Raw genomic sequence first — 24183 nt, 5'->3', positions numbered from 1 at the left:
CTTAAGATAATTTAAACGTATATTTCACAATATGATGATAATACGAAAACGTTTGTGAAACGCTGTTATAACATATTCGACAAATTACATTCCAGTGCACATGACAAAATAAATCGCCTAATGTTATCCCGAACTGCCAGTTGGAACATGATAATTCAGATTATGAGTGAAAACATATAATTATTTTCTAAAAATTGTCTATATTCCCATGCTTCGTTGTTACAGGACCCATGGTAGTCGTTTCTCCGAAAAAAGCACATCGCCAGGCTGTAAATGCAAATTTGGTACGAACGCTTCCTTAGCAAGAAACAAATTTACGAATGTTTCTAACTGTTCATAGGAATTAAACTACGTTGTCTCCGTTGCTATTAATATGAAGGCACACGTTCAAGTGCCATTCACTCAACAATGGAACTCCTTGCGGAGGAAAATTCCGCTAGTGTTTTCAACGCCACGTTGATAGCATACGTAAACTACCTTGTACTGCGCCACTTCGCGGAATACTTTGCAGTATGTACCGTCATGACTTCATCCGACCAGATCCCGATAAGCGTTCAGGTTCCTGTAATGACCATTGCGGTGGATTCCAGCTTCAACGATACTTTCCGGATGGCCGTAGACGGTGGATGTCAAGCTTTTGTGATAACTGAACGGGCGCTAAAGCCATTCTTGGATGCGTTTCCTGCCGCCCATGATCACTCCGATCAACGATCTTCTGACAAGCGACTGTTGGTCATATTGGAATCTTACGAACGATGGATTTCTAATGATTTTGTATCACACTCGAGTTTGCTGGAGTTGAAAAATGTACTTATAGTGACCCAAAACGATTCCAATGGTTCTACACATCTGTACAGCACCAGGATTTTCAACAATGGAACAAGAAGTGCAGTAAACTTGAATATTGAAAGAATGGAGGAATCTGATGTCGTGGCCGATAGAATTCGTGACATGAACGGGGTTCCCATACATTTATGCCTAATTATGTATCCCCCGTATTCGTATTATGAAGAAACTGTAAGTTGTCATCAATTTTCCGTAACAGGGTAATATGAACTGAACTACATCACAAGTATTTCTACAATACTGGCAGATTCCAGAAAAGGCCAATGCTCGTTATCATGCATCCTTCAAAAACGACGACGTCCCACTTTTTCTTGACGGTACCGAGGTGAACTTGATAATGGAGTTCTGTTACAAGTACAACTGCTCCATAGAAGTATCATTCGGTAAGTTGGTCGTGTACTACTAATTTCAACATTGCTTGATGCATGCTTCTTTTCTATAGATGAAGAACACCTCTGGGGTGAAGTATTTGACAACCAGACCGGAACAGGCATTATGGGTTTGATAGTGGAACGTCGGGCAGACATTGCAATATCTGCAATTTATTTTTTGTAACGATTTACAAAATCGCACCAACATACCTTAATGGACATTTTTATATTCACAGGCCCCAAACGAACAAGTTCGCTACATACACACATTCGATAAGTCGTTCCGGAGTTACAGTTCTTGTTCCAAAGCCGCTTATACAGCCACCTTGGCGTACGCCGTTTCTTAGTTTCACGGTTTCGCTATGGATAGCAGTCATCGTAGCTTTCTGCGTTGGCGTTTTGGCTGTATGGTTGATAGAAAAGGTACGCTTCCGGATATTGGAGCTCGATGAACCACCGATAACGTTCAGTGACTCGACGATGACGATGATCGGTTTGTATGTGGAGCAAAGCTCTACCATTCGAACCGACCTTCTCTCCTGCACCGTGCTCTTCATCTCGTTGATATTTGCCGGGTTCATGATAGGCAATGCCTACAATGGTGGCCTGGCTGGGGTCATGACCATACCACAGCACAAGAAATCAATCGATACGGTACGAGATCTGTCCGACAGCGGAATGCAATGGGGAGCTACTGCAGAAGCGTGGATAATTCCTATTTTCACTGCACCACAGGTAAGATCTCGATAAGTAAGGATACCACAGAAAACAGATGTTCAATTCATATCTCAAAACTGTGACAGGCATTTAACGATACATAATACATGGGTTAGCAATGAGGAAGTCATGTCCGTGTTACTATATTATCCTCGACACTAATCAAACTCAGCACTATCGGTCTGTGGCCAAACCATTTCACAATATTTTTGATAATCTCTCTTATAATGGATCCGTAATTCGGACTACTGTGAACTAACTGAATCAAAACGCTGTTTGGTGGCCCTAGTGTTCTCATCATACTTCAGTTTGAATTCTTACACATCTTTCGAGAACAATTTGCACCTACAATAGATTTCTGTTCCCTGTGAAGACACTACGTCATCAAATTGTAGTTTTATTTCCCAGCCCTACATGAAACGACTGGTGTCTACGTATCGAGTGGTGGATAACGAATTCATCGAAAAACATGTCAAACTGCTCGATATGGGTTTCATTGGTGAACGTACCGAGTATAACCATTTCGTTCCGGAGAATTTCGTCGACAATGAAGCATCGACCACGCTGCAGTTACTGAAGGATGACCTCTATTGGGCAAGTGCTGCGGCTGTCGTCACCAAGACATGCCCCTTTAAGCAAAAGCTCAACGATTTTATAATGCAAGTCAAGCAGTCTGGTATCCAATATTACTGGGAACTGCAGGTAAAGCGTCGATAAAGTCTGCTAGTAAGATAAAGCACTAAAATTCAGTGTTTCTTCCAACAGGCATCTCACAACTATTTGAATGGGTCAATTCAAACAACCATTTTGAATGCTCGTTCGACTGGTTCAAAATCGAAAGGACACATGATGAAACTCTCCGTTTTGCACTTTCTAGGAGCATACATGATTCTGGCGATTGGCCTCGCATTGGCCTCAATTGTATTTCTTTGGGAGATTTCTGAAAGTAATTTGGCCTGCCTGCTGGTAAAGAAATGGAAGCAGAAAAATCAACGAAACCATCGTTTAGCCTCGGGAAACAAATGAACTGTTAGACTTTTTTTTTATCTTCTTCATTAGTGTCATTTATAACATTACATTCATTTATTATGTCTAGGTATTTTTTGTTAGCCAACACTGTCACGCTAATTGAGATAAACTACATTAAGCTATTATCAACATTTTGTTCCCAACATATTACATTTGATGTACTATGGCAGTTCAGATTTTTTTACAAGTGAATTGAATACATCTACTTTTAGAAGAAAAAAAATCGCTTTATAATAAACTTAAACTATTTACACTCTCATGGGACAGTGTAGGTTCCCCTCCTTGAAAACATACCGACGTGTTTCATCCGTATCTCTATGATCACACTTCTAAAAGAAACTCTGTATTACTCGTTCGAAAAGCAATTTGTTATCATTAACGGAATAGTACCTATTTTGACAAACAGATTCTATAAATTATTCGTACTAAGTTTTTGCTTGATGTTGTTCTTCGAAACTTACACTGAAAAAAAAACATGGCTGCTTTTCTCAGCATTGAATCCAATATTTTATAACAATTTTGTAATCCTATATTCTTATATATTGGCGTAGCAATCTGAGACCTATTTAAAATAATAAGACAGTCATCGTGCAAAAGTTTGGGCACACTCCTCAGTACCTAAGGCACGAGAATTCTGTAAAATCACCTACCATTTATTGACACCTCATTATTTACGTTTGAATAAGCCATGGAGTGCAGTACTGCAAGATTCATGGCAAAATTGACAAGCTAATATTTGTTTTACGATTTTTAGCCAGATTCGCTGTGATTTCTTGACGAAATGTGATGATTTTCAGATGACAATAATTTTTCAAAAAAATATATATAATGACGTAATTTTCATTGATATGAATGTTGGTAACATTCTTTGAAAAACAAAACCAAAATAGATAAGGTGCTACAAACTAGGGCTGTGCGCTCTGAGGGTTTAACGGTGATGCAAAATCAATCAATAATAAAGGATATAATCTAATATCTATAATAATAATCTAAGTGCTTGCACAGCCAATAATGAAAAGCATCCTGGAAATACCGAAACCATTTCTGGTATTTTCTTGTCAATATTTATTTTTGCAGAATATCAGTGATATGATACAAATATTAAAATGGCCAGGCCCACTGTGCAGACTTGGGTTTGAAGATAATTCAAAAATTCGCAGCGATCAGGTTATTCACGTATAATTAACATGATAGACGAGAATTTTCAAATTTGTTGAAGAAGAAACGTTTCATTTAAGGAATAAAGATAAAATCGTTGGAAGTGGCCAGGGCCGGATTTACAAATGTGGGGGCCCAGGGGCCATTATCTTGAGGGGGCCCTTTTTCCAGAAAAAAAAAAACATTTTGATACCTTAGCATAGAGTAGATGTTTGTAATGTTTTTATTAGATTTTCATTACCAGTCAAACTATTATATAACGTTACAAAATGCATCAAATCCCCTATGAACGTACACCAATTTGAAATTTAAATTAATGAGGGTTATGTTTTTTTTATATTTGATATATCTTAGTAGATTTTTATGTTTACAGGTTAAATTCAATGTTTTTTGGGACTTATTCGTCATCAACAAATTTCGTTTGATGATGACCTTAATTCAAATTAGGATTATTCTATTAATGTTGTGGAACACACGCCTCTCACGCCGAGGACCTGGGATCGAATCCCATCCCCGAGATAGTCACTAAAAAAAAAAATCGGTGACGACTTCCTTCGGAAGGGAAGTAAAGCCGTTGGTCCCGAGATGAACTAGCCCAGGGCTAAAAATCTCGTTAATAAAGATAAAAAAAAATATATTAATGTTGTTGAACAAACAGATGTATTTAACAGTTTTGAGTTGCAGAAATTGCTGGAGGACTGGTAGCAGGTCTTTTTCTAAAGACTTCCCAACAAACATTTTCACGGAATAAGAGTTGAACCATCCACTCTCAAACATATTTCAGATAAATAAACTTTTATTCAGCTACTAATATTTTATTGGTGGGTCTCTATTTTTATGAAAGTCTCTTAATAGTTTCTATTTTCAATGGAAAATCTCTAAGGTCTCTATTTTAATCAAAATGCTCTCTAGAATCTATTTTTCCCTCATTAGGATTGCAATGAATCCTGATGCAAAATTCAAAGGGCTCCAGAGAAAAAGCAAAGGCAAGCAGCTTTTCAGCAGGTTCTCACAAGTCTCGTGGACAAAACTTCAAGGAATTTACTAGTGATTTTCCTAGAGATTTCATCTGAAATACTTTCAAGGAATTATACTGCGATCCCCCTAGAATTTTTTTTTCTAGAGATTCCTCTACCAATACTCCCAGAAATTTTTCCAGCGCTTTTGCAAAGGATGCTTAGAGAACTTTCTCCAAGAAAATCTTGAGCACTTTAACGATTCACCTCCAGTTATTTTCTCAGGGATTATCCCGAGTTTTTTTTTTCCAACGTCCATAGAGTAAAGTGGGGCAAAAGTTCGAGTGGGGTAAGAGTTTCTTTTTAAGATTTCTAGCTCAATTCAAAACAAAATTTAGAAATGTCATGGTGGTTCGAATGCTATTCAAGTAAGAGACTTCCACTCAAAATATCATAAAAATCGATTGTGATTTGGAAAAGTTATGGCTATTTGTTGTTTTTCGACGTAAATATTGTAATATTTGGTCAAATTTTCGATACATGGAACCAAATGAAGATAAAATCTTTTTCAATATTTTTTGTAAGGGCGTTTCTAGATCTATCATAAGGATGCTTTGACGTGTATTAGTTTTTGCATAAATGGTTGGAAACAATTTTTGGCCCATAGCGGGGCAAAAGTTCGAATCTGCGGGGCAAAAGTTCGACCCATGTATAAACTCACGGAAAAATTTTCAAATTGCCTAAAATCTATATATTATCTTCAAATTTAGCTAAATTTGTCTGATCGTGCGAAAAATGTCACAAAAATTTTACATTTCCACTTAGTTTTGCGAAAAACTGCTATTTTTGGATGTATTCCAATTAACCCTGTTTTGGGCATTTTTTTAATGAAAATTTAGTGTGTATTTTTAGGCAAACATAAGTTTACGGCTGGTATAAAGTATGTCTGGCATAAAAGTATTGATATTTTGTGCTTTAGCCAACGAACTCCTGCCCCACACTAGATTCGAACTTTTGCCCCACCGGTGGGGCAAAAGTTCGTTTAAGACAACCAATTTTGAAACTGTTATAACTAAAAATGGGTGAATATTTTGACAAAAGTTTGTTAAGCAAAGTTATAGCCAATATGTTGAAGGTTCGCTGTATGGTATATGTTTTGTTTCAAGAGCTATTATTTTCCTGGAAAATTCGATTATACCACTAAGGTCGAACTTTTGCTCCACCTTACTCTACTAGGAATTCCTCCAGATATTTTTTTCACTATTCATATAACCGAATACTACAGTTGTGACTAAAGAAATCGATGAAAGAATCGCCTGATACAATCATGAAGAATTTAGGCTTTCCTTTAAAAATATCTAAAAAAATCTTTGGAGAAATTCCTGCGTTATTTCTATAGTTATCCTTGTTCAAATGTTCTTGAGGTATCCGAAACAAAATTCTTACAGAGATACCTTAGAAAAATTCTTGGAGGAATTCCATAGGAAATAATAACCTAATCTTCAGAATTATCTTTAAATATCTGGAAAAATACCTAAATTCTCACGAAATTCCTAGAAAAAATATGCAAAAATACATACAGTAATACGAGCAGTACTGTCGTAATGTCGTAATGAAGAATTACAAGAAAAAAGAGAAATGTCTTGCCTGATTCCGTTTTCTTCTAGTTCATTTTAGTTTACATTTTGTTTTTCTGGTTCCTGTTTGATCCATTTCGGTTTCTTTTTGGCTCCTGTCTGGTCTCTTTGTGGCCCATTTTTTCAAGCTAGAGTTCCCTAAAGTTCCTATATTCAAGGCACTTAAACACTACCAGGTCTGCAATGTGATCGATAGAGTAATTTCAAAAATTAATAATTTAATAATTAAGTCCTGTTATTTGATCTGCAGATATTGCATTATAGTCTTGAAATTCGTTGAGAAAGCTTTGATTATAGTTGGAAAAGTCATGTTAGAAAATCGTCAAGAATTTAAGCAAAAGGATGGTACTCCACTTGTTTATCCAAATCGTTTATGAATCTTTTTCGATCTTTCTGTTTCTCGTAAAGAAAAAAAATCTGAATGCTTGAATATTTATTTCAAATAATTTTTACATATTAGATTCATTTCCAAAAATTCTGCCCATTATTCAGAATTTATTGAGAAAAAAACATGATAGTAAGCACTATTGCATTGATTCTAATCATTCGTGAAAGTAAAACTTTAAATATTTTTGTCGAGATTTGTGGGGCCCCTAAAATGTGGGGGCCCGGGGGCCATGGCCACCTCATAGTGCTTTGAAATGATGTCCGGATTTAAATCCACTTGCTCGCACTCCCGGACAGTCTCTTTCAATCTATTTAACACATGTTCAAATGATTATTACCAACGATGGTGCTTCAAAATACTTATACTTATATTGCTTTCACTATTCTATTCAAAACACTTTCTGGAAATTTTAATTTAAGCGAATTATCGGCAACTGAAAGCTGTAGAGAAACCACGTCCGTCAGTAGCAACTTTTTTATTTGTATTTTCATTATTGATCAGACAATGGTAACTAGGGAGTCGATGCCGGTTATGGACCCTTTGCGTATTATGGACCCCCTACAGAAAAACATAAAATTAATACTCAAAGCAACCTTATTCCTATGAAAATCCACCGGGGGAACTTCGATTATATTGTTAGTCAGCAGTTCCAGGCAAAATATTTAGTATGAGACGCATAAATACAGATATTTGAACTGTTTTGTAAATGAAACCACACAAGAAGGTCCATAACACGCATTTCCAGGTGGGTCCATAATAGGCTCGTTGGGAGCGAGTCGGATTACATGGGAATTAAATGGAGGGTCCATAATAGGAAACGTCAAATTTGTAAACATTCCTATTATGGACCCCGGGAGGGTCCATGATAGGCATTCGGACAACAGTTTTTTGAATGCATATTTCGCTGGAAAAATCGAATGATTTTGTATGTTTCATAGGCGTACTATGGAGTAAAGACATTGAATTTGTTGTTGACTCCACAAAACGCATATGCGTCTGAGATATCATTGCGGAAAAGCGTCGAGAATGAATTTCAGCTACTAAAGGGTCCACTACTAGCATTGAAACCCTAGATTACGAATGATTGGGAAATGATCATCAATGTTAAAAGAAAAAATTATCATTTAATTTTATCGCGTTTTTTATAATTAAACCTTTAATTAATGAATAATAGCAAAGTGTCCAGATATTGGTTCCGTCCGGATCTTGATTCACCACGGTATCGCGGAACCGAGATGAATCGTCACAGCCTGGGAGGGAGGCACCGATACGAAACACGAAATATGACACAAAGTTATTTCAAACTGCAAGAAAACTCCAACTTGCCAACGACAATCAAGGCAGACTTGATGAAAATCGCTAGTTTTCGTTTGTTGTACCTTCGAACTTTCTGGACAAACATGGAAAAAGGGCCAAAGTTTTCTATGCAGTAAATTTTCATTTTTATTGGAAAAAGTAAAATTATGAGTATTTGAATACTTTATATTCAATCAGAATAAAAGGTGCTATCGTGACATTACTTTTGAATAAGCATGAATAGTTGTTCAATCGATTTTTTGTCACATTTGATATAATGCTAAAATATGCTTTGATCAATTACGCGCTTTTATCATGTTTGTCCATTGTTTAAGATCTGGGCTCACAGTGACAGTTCGTGATAGCAGAATCTCGGCTCAACTTGACGTACATAAATTTCGTATCGGTTTCTCCCCCCCCCAAGTCACAGCTAATTCGTTATCGCACCCACTCGCGCGTACAGCTTGCTGTGATCAAATCAATCAATAATAAAGGATATCAAAATAAAAAAGAAACCGGTCTGTTGGTTTGCTTTGCTTTTTTAAGGAAAGAAAAATTTAGGACTAGCCTTGAAGAAACACTTCAAAAGAGTGTAAGCCACCTCACAATAGTCATCAATCCCATCAGCGGCGTTCCTACAAGAATCCAGTCCAACACGAAATGGTTCTCTAAAATCATCAGGTAGCATCGTTATTTGCTTAACAGCAGCTTCGTAGTTCAACTTGCCGCGTTTTGCCTGAAAAGAAATTGAACATTACAATCCTGGTGCGATTGAAAGCTCATATCTGAAATATTTTCTGACACTTACAGTATGTGTGAGATCCATCAAGCATGAAGCGTAACACTGTGGAAATTAATAAAACATTATTTAAATTCAAACTCACTGTTCAGCATGATTGATTGTCCTCACCTTAAACTCTCTACTGTCTGGAAAAACTCCACTAGATGCATTTTCCGCAACATCTGAAAATCAAACAATAAATCGCTTCATGTACTTCAACAGTTGAAGCAATTGCGAAGATACATACCATCCGGAATGCCATATTTGGGTTGACAAATACCTCGCATCATCTTGGCCGTTTCCTGCATGTCCTCGAAGGTCATGGAACTCATAACTCCACCCAGATGCACCAACCACGCTCCCAAGATGATCACCGATAATGTCTTCATTTCAGCTTATCTAAATCTCACGGTGTTCTGAACTGAAGTGAGCTAAATTTTCCGTTGCTCGATAGATCTCCGTTCCAGACCAATGAACAGCAAACGAGAGATCAACTCTATAATCAAGTACTTTAAGTAATACGTAGGTTCAACAACAGTTGTCGTCACTTTCGCGATCGTTTCCGGGACAGACGAATGGAAGCTAAAGTTGCACACTCATGTTTCAGTGGTTCTGAGAAATGTTGGGATAGGGCGTGGGAAACAGTATGATTGGAATGTGAAGTCGAATGCGTCTTATATTTCAGAATTTTTCAAAGCTTAGAATTTGTGTGTTCTCCCGAAATCTAATCACAAATTTGGATGCTATTATCACTCAACTCTCTAAGGTGGGGTTGACTTTAGATCACATAGCTTTTGAGATATTTTGTATTTTACTATAGCTTTGAACTCAAAATGAGTATATTTCTAGATAAGGAATGTCCTCTGACCTTAGAAACATTTTTGTATATTTTGGAAAATATATGAGGAATTTGGATTGTTTGGAGTGTATGTACATAATACAAAAATTTGTATGCTTTAAATTCTTCCACAATCAACCGATTATAGAAGAAGAGCAATAAAAAATAACTAAAGATTGGGGTGTTCAAAAAATAGAAAAATCGAAAACCAGAATTGATATATAGCGCTTTGAGAGGTGTTGATATTCTTCGTTAAACATGTACCGTAAAATGGGGTGTTAGGGACCCGTGGGGTTTTAAGGGATTGAACATCTTCATCAAGTTTAACCTTCCGCGGATGTTAAGAAAAACAACTTAATAAGATACTGGGGTCATTATGACCCAGAAATGTATACCCCTATAATTCAGCGAAATATCAACCGAATAATGAAATTTATGCCGCAATCGAAAGATATACTCCTCAAGATTCTGATCACTACCTGGAATACCGGTTCCGGATCCAGTGGCCACCGGGAATCGGCTACGAAGGGGACCATGTTGGCCACGTGGAATTTCAGTATACTCAGTCCAGAAATCTGCAGTCATCACCAAATTGTATAAGATGCAGGCCATATAGGAATGTACTGTCTTCAGCAAACTTGCTTCGGAGACCAAGAACTTCCACATGGGATACAATTTAGTTCAGAACTCGACCACCGCGTGGCGCTAGCGTCGATACGAACTTCCGGTAGAGGCTAATTATGCGATAACTCGAGAATGCGAACACATAGAAGGAAGCTGTCTTCGGCAAAGTTGCTAGGGAGGATAAGCACTTCCTCATGAGATACAATTTAGTTCAGAACTCGACCGCTGCGTGGCGCTAGCGTCGATATGAACTTCCGGTAGAGGCTAATTATGCGATAACTCGAGATTGCGAGCACATAGAAGGATGCAGTTTTGAGCAAAGTTGCTCAGGAGGATAAGAACTTCCTTTTGAGATACAATTTAGTTCAGAACTCGACCGCTGCGTGGCGCTAGCGTCGATATGAACTTCCGGTAGAGGCTAATTATGCGATAACTCGAGATTGCGAGCACATAGAAGGATGCAGTCTTCAGCAAAGTTGCTCAGGAGGATAAGAACTTCCTTTTGAGATACAATTTAGTTCAGAACTCGACCGCTGCGTGGCGCTAGCGTCGATATGAACTTCCGGTAGAGGCTAATTATGCGATAACTCGAGATTGCGAGCACATAGAAGGATGCAGTTTTGAGCAAAGTTGCTCAGGAGGATAAGAACTTCCTTTTGAGATACAATTTAGTTCAGAACTCGACCGCTGCGTGGCGCTAGCGTCGATATGAACTTCCGGTAGAGGCTAATTATGCGATAACTCGAGATTGCGAGCACATAGAAGGATGCAGTTTTGAGCAAAGTTGCTCAGGAGGATAAGAACTTCCTTTTGAGATACAATTTAGTTCAGAACTCGACCGCTGCGTGGCGCTAGCGTCGATATGAACTTCCGGTAGAGGCTAATTATGCGATAACTCGAGATTGCGAGCACATAGAAAAATGCTGTCTTCGGCAAAGTTGCTCAGGAGGATAAGGACTTCCACATGAGATACAATTTAGTTTAGAACTCGACCACTGCGTGGCGCTAGCGTCGATATGAACTTCCGGTAGGAACGAATTATGCGATAACTCGAGATTGCGAGCACATAGAAGGATGCAGTCTTCGGCAAAGTTGCTAGGGAGGATAAGCACTTCCTCATGAGATACAATTTAGTTCAGAATTCGACCGCTGCGTGGCGCTAGCGTCGATATGAACTTCCGGTAGAGGCTAATTATGCGATAACTCGAGATTGCGAGCACATAGAAGGATGCAGTCTTCAGCAAAGTTGCTCAGGAGGATAAGAACTTCCTTTTGAGATACAATTTAGTTCAGAACTCGACCGCTGCGTGGCGCTAGCGTCGATATGAACTTCCGGTAGAGGCTAATTATGCGATAACTCGAGATTGCGAGCACATAGAAAAATGCTGTCTTCGGCAAAGTTGCTCAGGAGGATAAGGACTTCCACATGAGATACAATTTAGTTTAGAACTCGACCACTGCGTGGCGCTAGCGTCGATATGAACTTCCGGTAGGAACGAATTATGCGATAACTCGAGATTGCGAGCACATAGAAGGATGCAGTCTTCAGCAAAGTTGCTCAGGAGGATAAGAACTTCCTTTTGAGATACAATTTAATTCAGAACTCGACCGCTGCGTGGCGCTAGCGTCGTTATGAACTTCCGGTAGAGGCTAATTATGCGATAACTCGAGATTGCGAGCACATAGAAAAATGCTGTCTTCGGCAAAGTTGCTCAGGAGGATAAGGACTTCCACATGAGATACAATTTAGTTTAGAACTCGACCACTGCGTGGCGCTAGCGTCTATATGAACTTCCGGTAGGAACGAATTATGCGATAACTCGAGATTGCGAGCACATAGAAGGATGCAGTCTTCAGCAAAGTTGCTCAGGAGGATAAGGACTTCCTTTTGAGATACAATTTAGTTTAGAACTCGACCACTGCGTGGCGCTAGCGTCGATATGAACTTCCGGTAGGAACGAATTATGCGATAACTCGAGATTGCGAGCACATAGAAGGATGCAGTCTTCAGCAAATTTGCTCAGGAGGATAAGGACTTCCTTTTGAGATACAATTTAGTTCAGAACTCGACCGCTGCGTGGCGCTAGCGTCGATATGAACTTCCGGTAGAGGCTAATTATGCGATAACTCGAGATTGCGAGCACATAGAAAAATGCTGTCTTCGGCAAAGTTGCTCAGGAGGATAAGGACTTCCACATGAGATACAATTTAGTTCAGAACTCGACCACTGCGTGGCGCTAGCGTCGATATGAACTTCCGGTAGGGGCTAATTATGCGATAACTCGAGATTGCGAGCACATAGAAGGATGTTGTCTTCGGCATAGTTGCTCAGGAGCATAATGACTTTCACATGAGATACAATTTTGTTCAGAACTCGACCACCGCGTGGCGCTAGCGTCGATATGGACTTTCGGTAGAAATTACACAGATATTGTCCGTGTATCAGAATCATAGTCCCTACTTCTTCAAACTAGAGAATCAAATGAATGAAGGATTATGAAACAAATTGTTCAATTCGACTTCATTTTTTTCCTTGTCTTGATCATTGTCAGATCATTCTCTGCAACTGGGAAAACCGAGACTTGTCACTTTCAACAAGGTTTAAAATGTAACAAGGACTAATAAGTGTTCCTTCCATTACTCGAACATCCTCTTCGTTTGAAGCAGTCAGGACCAGGGTTCACTGGTATATCTTTTCTTCATAACGCACCACGAAACTATGACGTACCCGCGTTATGGGTCATTTAGAAGTATGCTGTCTTCCACAAAGTTGCTCGACCACCCGTTGGATTTGTATATCCGATAGAGGTTAATTATTAGAGGGGGGTTTCACATTTTTGAGCCCAAACACGACCCGTACCCGAATTGCTTTATTTTTTTTAAACCCGGACCCGACCCGTACTCAGACCTGACCCGAACTTGAAAAAAAAATCCGCTGTTCAAATCCGAATCTGACTCGAAACCTTAACATCGTTTCTGATGCATAAGGAAGCTTTTTGGTTGTTACTCTTATCATAACTCTTACTAAAGTCCACCTAAATCCGAATTTTTACAAGCCCGATTCCGACGTACTCGAAAAAAATGTTCTAGCCTTCAAATCCGTCCCGAACCATTCGAGTTCGGGTTTGAAAACCCGAGACGCGACTTATAGAAGGATGCTGTCTGCGGTAAAATTGTTCGAGAGAATAAGGAATTAGTCATGAACATACGTTCAAAATTTAACCAGCATGTGGTGCTGGCGTCTATAGGGGAATTCGGGGTAAGACCGACACCCTAAGCTTATTGATAAAATTTGTGTACTTTCGCTTGTCAAACGAACCTAAAATTGTTGTAGAATCACATATTGGTTATAAATCTATCAATCCTTGCGATCGCTGGATGATATATTAAGCTTATATAGTGATTTAAATCAAATTGAAATTTCATCCTTTTTAGGTGAGACAATTAAGAGTGCGGGTAAGATCGACACCCTGTTGGGGTAAAACCGACACTTCCATTTTGAGTAGAATTTATACGTTGTGAACATCACCATCACAATGCATATTTAAAAGAATGCTTTAAACGTGACTTTCGACATTTATGACCCCTTACTCCAAAGGATTAATCACATATTACGTAAATTATTGAGGAGAGGCCAAAGATCCACTAAATATATGTGAAAATTTCAAAAGCCCCATGCTAAGGTTACAAAGTTGGGGTGAATACACATGGATATAATTAATTTGTGTTCATGGAATGCTTACGAAGATGAAGTTTTAGCGAATGATTGGTTGTGGAAATAAATACTGTTTTATTATAACAAAACAGAAAAGTGTTATTATTTTTAGATGATAAAAACTGTCGAACCTCATAGTTTGTAAATAAACAATAAGATTAATTTATGTGAAAACATTTCAAATTCTGTTAATTCTGCAATTTAAAATGAGAAAAATTTTTTCAAGCTTCATCAAATTATTTGAAACGTGATAACATAAAAATATTGTTTTAATACTTAATGATAGCTTGTGGCAAGTCATATAGTGTCATATTTTACATGTTAACAAATTCGCCATCCATGAAGTTCACTGTAATTTGAAAATAAAGACTCACATAAACTACAGAGATAGTCATCCGATTAGAAAGATTCCTTGAAGTTAGATTATGAAGCAAAGAAAGGTGTCGATTTTACCCCAAATGAAAGTGTCGATCTTACCCCGAGTGGACATTTATTTTTCAATAGCGTTTTCAGCTGTCGAAAAACCAAAAAATAATTTCTCCTTCATGTTGTATCAACGTAATAATAGTAAATGATGATGTAGACGCAGAACAAAAAATGACATTATAAAAATTTCACATGCGAAATAGTTAAAGAATAACAGCGAAATATTGCAACTGCTGTTGCTTCTATGTTATCCAATATGGTTTTGTTATTTATTTTGGCAGTTTATCGGTAGCGTCAGTTGTAATGTCATTCGAAACACAACATTTCACAAGTTAAGATAGAGCGTGGTGGAAATTGCATGAAAATCTGCTCAAAACATGAAAAATCAAAGGGTGTCGAGCTTACCCACAGTGTCGGTTTTACCCTGATTTCCCCTATGTATTTCCAGAAGGAACTCTTTTTTGAAAGTTTTATCTTCGGCAAAGTTGTTCAGTTTTTTTTTAATTCTGCGTAGTAAATATATGTTACGATATAAACTACAGTCGACTCTCCATAACTCGATATTCAAGGGACCATCGACTTATAGAATTATGGTATAATAGAATATACCGACACAAAATCGAAGGAACAAATGTTTGTATTTCCAATATTTTTATTATCATTTTTGTAATAAAGCAATATTATTTTGTTGATAGCATTTTACAAACTATTATTTGAAAACATTTTTCGAAGTGCTCGAAAAATCACGATATTTTTACTGACAATAGTTTTTATCATTTTCATGTCATTACAAATTGTAAGTATTTATTCACCTTAAAACAAAAATTAGATCTCGTTTCCCCAAAAAATAAAAAAAATTCAAATAGATATCGAGTTATGGAGAGAATTTCACATCTCACGTAACATCAATTTGTGGAGATAACGAGTTACAGAAACATCGACTTATGGAGAGCACAATGTATGGAAATTTGAAGGAACCGGAAAATCCATCTAGTTATAGAGTATATCGGGTTATAGAATATCGAGCTGTGGAGAGTCGATTGTATACAATATAAAATGAGCTCTATGATATGATATGAACTATATTGTACTCACTTATCAAATTCCAACAAGAGTTCAGATACAGATAACGTCATGAAGTTGCAAAAACAATTACTTCTAGTTTTCTTTAGAAGTTGTTGCAGTAACTGTACACTTTAGTTTTTAATCGGATCCGGAGGAATCATATGACTTTATATCAGTATTTCCTTCTGGATTTCCTCCAAAAAGTTATCTAGATCTCAAGACGTAGTTCACATCGGAGTTATTCAAAGGATATAGTCCAGTAACCTTAAAAGATTTGCATGATGGATTCTACAGTTATTTACCGAGAGCTCATCCGATGGAATACAAACCCATGCCCTTCTGTCCTCATCCTCTCGAAATATCTCCAGAGACTCTCCCAAAGATTTTTCTAGGAAATCTTTCGAAGATTCCTCCAAGTATTTTACCTGAAAATAATCCAAGCTATTCTGTACCTTAATCTCTACAATGATTTCTTCTGGGGTTCCCTAGGACTTTTGCCAGAGATTCTTTCAGGAAGAACTTTTGTTTGCCATGCATGGAATAGCTTCCTCCAGGGAGTTGACATGGAATTTTTACAAAGATTCCTACAAAAAAAAATTATGTATAAGGATTTCTTTAGAGATTTCGCAAAGGTTTCCAGCAGAAATGTCTTAAGTGATTCCTTCGTAGATTCCTCCAGAAAAATCTTCATTGGGATTATTTCAGGATTTTTTCCAAGGGTTCCTCCAGGATTCATTTTAGGAATACTTCGAAATTTCTCCGGAGATTTCTCCAGGGATTTTTTAAGTTATTTCTTCTGGTATTCCTCTATAAAATTTTCCACAGACTTTTGCAAGGATTTCTCCAGGAAAGTGTCTTCAAGGATTCTTGCACAGATATCTTCAAGGCTTTCTCCAGGAATTCCTCCAGGAGTAACACTTAAAACAATTTCTTCAAAGATTACTAAAGATGTTTCTCTAGGGATATCTTCAGAATTTTGTCCGAGGATTCCTCCACGGATATTAACAAAAATATCCCCAAGCAGTTCTCTCGAGATTCGTTATTCCGGGATTCCTCCAGGGATGATTCTACGAGGAAATTCTACAAGGATTCCACAAGGAATTTCTGCAGGTGTTCTAAAATTCACGAATTCCTCAAGGAAATTTCATGAAACGCCTCAAGAATTTCTCAAGATAATCTTCCAGGGATTCCCCAAGAATTTCTTCAGGGATTCGTACTGGGTCTTCAATAATACTCCATGGATTCCCCCAAGAGTTCTTCTTGAAATTTCTCTAGAGATTCTCCCATTAATTCCTGCTAGAATATTATCAGAACTTATGCTAAAAATTTCTCCATGGATTTCATTAAAAAAAAATCTCTACATATCCTACAGTAAAATCTCTATAATTTTTTTTAAATCTATTCACGGATTTCTTTAGATATTTCTCCTTAGATTTTTCGAGAAATTTTTCTATTTTAATACTCCTATAAGGATTCTTTCAGGGATTTATCCAACAAAATTCTACAGGGGTTTTTCCAGCAAAAAATCTACAGGGGTTTTTCCAGGGATTTCTCTAGCGATTCCACCTGCAAAAATTCTACATCGATTCTTCCTAGGATACCTCAATTCATCAGTGATTCCTCCAAAGATGTCTCCAAGAGTCCTTCGTGGAAGCCTACACTGCCCATATCTGCATATTTGTCACATTCGACATTTTTGACAAATTGAAGTTAATACCATGGAGAGTCATCAAATGATAAATACTTTCGATCAACTAACTGAAATATGTGAGATTGTTCTAGAAAATTCGAAAAAAAATACCAAGTTGTTTTGTCAGATTGGTAATTATAACCGCATAACAGTAACATTGAGATTATAAATGAGCCTCGTAATGTAACAGCAATGAAATTTCTACCAGAATTATTTTCTGACTATTCACCTAGTATGCTATATGAGTTGTACAAAATATCAGCTTCAAATGAGCACTTTTGAGTTCCTGGTAATTTTTAGAAATTTTAGTTTCCTCCCATACTGCCATGAAATGTACTCTTGGTATTCCATTTACTCAATGCCTACTTTTGTCGAATGTTACAAATATGCAGTTATGGGCAGTACAGGAGTCTATCCAAAGACTCCTACAGAGATTTCTCTATGCAAATCTTTACAGGAATTCCTGCAGAGATTTCTCCAGCTTTTTCTTCAGGAATTTCTCCAAAGATCGCTTCAGAAAAATCTCTACATGGTTTCCTGTAGATATCGTTTCAGGAATGAACTGGTAGAGATTTGACTGTATATATAAATGAAATATGAGTTTCGTCTACGCAGTCTTCATCATAAATAGAACGTTGAAAAAAATAAAGACTGCGTAACTGAAAAGCATGTATGCTGTTCCGGGGATTTTTGTAAGAAATTCCTCCAGAGCTTTCCTCGAGAATCCTTTCTTGGGCTCTTGCAAGAATTTCTCCAGCGATCCCTATAAGAACTCATAAAATAATTTCTTGTAAAATCCCCAATTGAATGGTAGAATCTCTGGAATAATTCGTTATAGAATTCCTGGAGCGATCCCTGGAGGAAATCTTAGAAGTAAATCCTAGAGGAATCTTGAGAGGACTACCAGCGGAATGTCTGGAGAATTCACTGTGGAAATATTTTAAGTAATCCTTGAAGAAATGTTACTTAGAGAAACCTCTGACATTCTGCAAAAATCTCTGTAGAGATCTTCTTGGAGGAATCCTTAGGGATATCTCTTATTTTTTATTACAGGAATGTCAGGAGAAATCGCTTGAAGAATCTTTGGAAGAATCGCTGGAGAAGTGCTTGAAGTAATCTATGCAATAATTCCTGGAAAAGTTCCCTGAGGATGGATTAATTCCCGGAGAAATCTATCTGGAGTGAATACTTCAGAGTTTTTGCAATTCCCTCACAGGTCTTTTTTTTTATTGAATTCTTCTACGATCTGATTTTAAAATTGTTTTCGGTATTTCTCAAGTTATTATTTTTGGATTTGTCGGAATAATAGTCTGATTTTTTTCTAGAGGATAATTTTGAATTTTCTCAAGAGGATTTTTTAAAAACACTTCAGAGTACTTTTTAATAATGCGTCCCAATGAAGCTATTTTTGGAATTCCTCCAGCTGTTCTTTCTAGTATAAGTCCATAAGATATTTCCAACATTCGTTCGAGTTAATGTCATTTATTCAATTGTTCCAGAAATCTACTGAAGGTCTCCTCGAAGTTCTACATGAGTCTAATTTGATTCTTCTAATCCTTTATTATAGAATTTTACGAGAAATTTGGATTTTTGGGATTTTTTCATTGGTGTTTGCGAAATTGCTTAATTTTTTTTACAAATCTTTTTTCAAGATAATTTGACGAAGTTTTTCTGAGTTCTTCCTGCCAATATTGTTATCATACAAAACCTTTATGCAAATTCTTGTTGAAATTTCTGCAGAAGCTGATTCAAAAGAAATGTCCAGAAGTTAACGGAGAAGAATGTTTTATGTTGGCGTTGCTATCCTGTTAATTATTTTTACTTACGCAAAAATAATTGATTCTGAATCAAATCAACTACTTCAGCACTAAATTTTACGTTAAATCAAATTCACACACTCTATTGATTTTACAGTGATACCTCCATGAGTCGATGTTCCATGATTCGATATCGACTCATGGGATAATAGTAAAAACAAACTTTCATGGTTACTATGATGGTCCCTAGAAGCAGCTATCCAAAGGAATGCTGTTCCATGACTCGATATTTCCATGAGTCGATGGTCCCTTCAATATTAACTCATGGAGGTTTCACTGTACTATAAACTTTTAATTATCTCAATAATAATATTGATAATTATCACTATCCGAACACATTCACATCTTTATACTTCAAGTTATGCTCGCAAATCTACTTACTCTAACTTGCGAAGAATAGTGTAGGTGATTAGAAAATCACAACTCAAGCAGAAGATTACGTTCAAATTAAAGTATATGACGTGCACTTTTTTAAGTAGGGGTAAGAAAATGTAGGAAGTTTCTTATGAAATGTGCTCAAGAGTTTCTTTCGGAATTCTATCTCTTATTTCTTCTAGGGAAACGCCACAGAATTTTTTTTCGGGGACATCCTTATAAATTATTTCCTAGGAGAGACACCCTCAGTACTCCTCAAGGCGTAATTTTATCAATTTATTTATTTATCCAATGATTTTAAAAATTACTCCTTAAATTACTGTTTAGGTCTTTTTGGAGTTTCTCACGAATTCCTTTCAGCAATTTATTTCTTTGTATTCATTAAAAATTAGCCACGTGGTGGTCGTGTTCTAAACTAAATTGTGTCTTATGTGGAAGTCCTTATCCTCCTGAGCAACTTTTCCGAAGACTGCATCTTTCTATGTGTTCGCATTCTTGTATTATCGCACAATTAGCCCCTACCGGAAGGCCACATCAACGTTAGCGTCACGCGGTGATCGAGTTCTGAACTAAATTGTATCTCATGTGGAAGTCCTTATCCTCCTGAGCAACTTTGCCGAAGACAGCATCCTTCTATGTGCTCGCAATCTCGAGTTATCGCATAATAAGCCCCTACCGGAAGTTCATAGCAACGCCAACGTCATGCAGCGGTCGAGCTCTGAACTAAATTGTATCTCATGTGGAAGTCCTTATCCTCCTGAACAACTTTGCCGAAGACAGCATCCTTCTATGTGCTCGCAATCTCGAGTTATCGCATAATAAGCCCCTACCAGAAGTTCATAGCAACGCCAACGTCACGCAGCGGTCGAGCTCTGAACTAAATTGTATCTCATGAGGAAGTGCTTATCCTCCTGAGCAACTTTGCCGAAGACAGCATCCTTCTATGTGTTCGCAATCTCGAGTTATCGCATAATTAGCCTCTACCGGAACTTCATATCGACGCTAGCGCCACGCAACGGTCGAGTTCTGAACTAAATTGTATCTCAAAAGGAAGTTCTTATCCTCCTGAGCAACTTTGCTGAAGACTGCATCCTTCTATGTGCTCGCAATCTCGAGGTATCGCATAATTAGCCTCTACCGGAAGTTCAAATCGACGCTAGCGCCACGCAGCGGTCGAGTTATGAACTAAATTGTATCTCATGAGGAAGTGCTTATCCTCCTGAGCAACTTTGCCCAAGACAGCATCCTTCTATGTTTTGTATATTATGTGGAAGTCCTTATCCTCCTGAGCAACTTTGTCGAAGACAGCATCCTTCTATATGCTCGCAATCTCGTGTTATCGCATAATTAGCCCTAACCGAAAGTCCACATCGACACTAGCGCCACGCGGTGGTCGAGTTCTGAACTAAATTGTATCTTATGTGGAAGTCCTTATCCTCATGAACAACTTTGCCGAAGACTGCATCTTTCTATGTGCTCGCAATCTCGAGTTATCGCATAATTAGCCTCTACCGGAAGTTCATATCGACGCTAGCGCCACGCAGCGGTCGAGTTCTGAACTAAATTGTATCTCAAAAGGAAGTTCTTATCCTCCTGAGCAACTTTGCTGAAGACTGCATCCTTCTATGTGCTCGCAATCTCGAGTTATCGCATAATTAGCCTCTACCGGAAGTTCATATCGACGCTAGCGCCACGCAGCGGTCGAGTTCTGAACTAAATTGTATCTCAAAAGGAAGTTCTTATCCTCCTGAGCAACTTTGCTGAAGACTGCATTCTTCTATGTGCTCGCAATCTCGAGTTATCGCATAATTAGCCTCTACCGGAAGTTCATATCGACGCTAGCGCCACGCAGTGATCGAGTTCTGAACTAAATTGTATCTCAAAAGGAAGTCCTTATCCTCCTGAGCAACTTTGCTGAAGACTGCATCCTTCTATGTGCTCGCAATCTCGAGTTATCGCATAATTAGCCTCTACCGGAAGTTCATATCGACGCTAGCGCCACGCAGCGGTCGAGTTCTGAACTAAATTGTATCTCAAAAGGAAGTTCTTATCCTCCTGAGCAACTTTGCTGAAGACTGCATCCTTCTATGTGCTCGCAATCTCGAGTTATCGCATAATTAGCCTCTACCGGAAGTTCATATCGACGCTAGCGCCACGCAGTGATCGAGTTCTGAACTAAATTGTATCTCAAAAGGAAGTCCTTATCCTCCTGAGCAACTTTGTCGAAGACAGCATCCTTCTATATGCTCGCAATCTCGTGTTATCGCATAATTAGCCCTAACCGAAAGTCCACATCGACACTAGCGCCACGCGGTGGTCGAGTTCTGAACTAAATTGTATCTTATGTGGAAGTCCTTATCCTCATGAACAACTTTGCCGAAGACTGCATCTTTCTATGTGCTCGCAATCTCGAGTTATCGCATAATTAGCTCCTACCGGAAGTTCATATCGTCGCTAGCGCCACGCAGTGGTCGAGTTCTGAACTAAATTGTATCTCATGAGGAAGTGCTTATCCTTCCTAGCAACTTTGCCGAAGACAGCATCCTTCTATGTGTTCGCATTCTCGAGTTATCGCATAATTAGCCTCTACCGGAAGTTCATATCGACGCTAGCGCCACGCAGCGGTCGAGTTCTGAACTAAATTGTATCTCAAAAGGAAGTTCTTATCCTCCTGAGCAACTTTGCTGAAGACTGCATCCTTCTATGTGCTCGCAATCTCGAGTTATCGCATAATTAGCCTCTACCGGAAGTTCATATCGACGCTAGCGCCACGCAGTGATCGAGTTCTGAACTAAATTGTATCTCAAAAGGAAGTCCTTATCCTCCTGAGCAACTTTGCTGAAGACTGCATCCTTCTATGTGCTCGCAATCTCGAGTTATCGCATAATTCGTTCCTACCGGAAGTTCATATAGACGCTAGCGCCACGCAGTGGTCGAGTTCTAAACTAAATTGTATCTCATGTGGAAGTCCTTATCCTCCTGAGCAACTTTGCCGAAGACAGCATTTTTCTATGTGCTCGCAATCTCGAGTTATCGCATAATTCGTTCCTACCGGAAGTTCATATCGACGCTAGCGCCACGCAGCGGTCGAGTTCTGAACTAAATTGTATTTCAAAAGGAAGTTCTTATCCTCCTGAGCAACTTTGCTGAAGACTGCATCCTTCTATGTGCTCGCAATCTCGAGTTATCGCATAATTAGCTCCTACCGGAAGTTCATATCGACACTAGCGCCACGCAGCGGTCGAGTTCTGAACTAAATTGTATCTCAAAAGGAAGTTCTTATCCTCCTGAGCAACTTTGCTGAAGACTGCATCCTTCTATGTGCTCGCAATCTCGAGTTATCGCATAATTAGCTCCTTCCGGAAGTTCATATCGACGCTAGCGCCACGCAGCGCTCGAGTTCTGAACTAAATTGTATCTCAAAAGGAAGTTCTTATCCTCCTGAGCAACTTTGCTGAAGACTGCATCCTTCTATGTGCTCGCAATCTCGAGTTATCGCATAATTAGCCTCTACCGGAAGTTCATATCGACGCTAGCGCCACGCAGTGATCGAGTTCTGAACTAAATTGTATCTCAAAAGGAAGTCCTTATCCTCCTGAGCAACTTTGCTGAAGACTGCATCCTTCTATGTGCTCGCAATCTCGAGTTATCGCATAATTCGTTCCTACCGGAAGTTCATATAGACGCTAGCGCCACGCAGTGGTCGAGTTCTAAACTAAATTGTATCTCATGTGGAAGTCCTTATCCTCCTGAGCAACTTTGCCGAAGACAGCATTTTTCTATGTGCTCGCAATCTCGAGTTATCGCATAATTCGTTCCTACCGGAAGTTCATATCGACGCTAGCGCCACGCAGCGGTCGAGTTCTGAACTAAATTGTATTTCAAAAGGAAGTTCTTATCCTCCTGAGCAACTTTGCTGAAGACTGCATCCTTCTATGTGCTCGCAATCTCGAGTTATCGCATAATTAGCTCCTACCGGAAGTTCATATCGACACTAGCGCCACGCAGCGGTCGAGTTCTGAACTAAATTGTATCTCAAAAGGAAGTTCTTATCCTCCTGAGCAACTTTGCTGAAGACTGCATCCTTCTATGTGCTCGCAATCTCGAGTTATCGCATAATTAGCTCCTACCGGAAGTTCATATCGACGCTAGCGCCACGCAGCGGTCGAATTCTGAACTAAATTGTATCTCATGAGGAAGTGCTTATCCTCCCTAGCAACTTTGCCGAAGACTGCATCCTTCTATGTGCTCGCAATCTCGAGTTATCGCATAATTCGTTCCTACCGGAAGTTCATATCGACGCTAGCGCCACGCAGTGGTCGAGTTCTAAACTAAATTGTATCTCATGTGGAAGTCCTTATCCTCCTGAGCAACTTTGCCGAAGACAGCATCCTTCTATATGCTCGCAATCTCGTGTTATCGCATAATTAGCCCTAACCGAAAGTCCACATCGA

The 24183-nt window shown here is 38.5% G+C and overlaps 2 protein-coding genes across 2 annotated transcripts; one reads left to right on the top strand and one right to left on the bottom strand.

The window, feature by feature from the left end:
• The first annotated feature begins 212 nt into the window (after positions 1-212).
• On the top strand, positions 213-3043 carry LOC5563561 (glutamate receptor ionotropic, delta-1). Its single transcript, XM_001647870.2, has 6 exons — positions 213-1017; positions 1094-1229; positions 1289-1397; positions 1454-1952; positions 2343-2636; positions 2700-3043. Exons 1-6 carry the CDS (start codon positions 409-411, stop codon positions 2958-2960), a joined length of 1908 nt encoding a protein of 635 aa, XP_001647920.1. The 5' UTR covers positions 213-408; the 3' UTR covers positions 2961-3043.
• Positions 3044-8896: 5853 nt separating this feature from the next.
• LOC5563595 (general odorant-binding protein 72) lies at positions 8897-9786 on the bottom strand. The gene is made up of 4 exons (XM_001647871.2): positions 9427-9786; positions 9309-9361; positions 9207-9242; positions 8897-9134 (listed from the first exon to the last, which is right to left on the bottom strand). The coding sequence occupies exons 1-4, from the start codon at positions 9566-9568 to the stop codon at positions 8940-8942; spliced, it is 426 nt and encodes a 141-aa protein (XP_001647921.1). The 5' UTR covers positions 9569-9786; the 3' UTR covers positions 8897-8939.
• Between the last annotated feature and the right edge of the window lie 14397 nt (positions 9787-24183).

This window comes from Aedes aegypti, chromosome 3 (genome assembly GCF_002204515.2).
Source record: "Aedes aegypti strain LVP_AGWG chromosome 3, AaegL5.0 Primary Assembly, whole genome shotgun sequence".
Lineage (NCBI taxonomy): Eukaryota > Metazoa > Arthropoda > Insecta > Diptera > Culicidae > Aedes > Aedes aegypti.
This window is presented reverse-complemented; position numbering and strand designations above follow the sequence as displayed.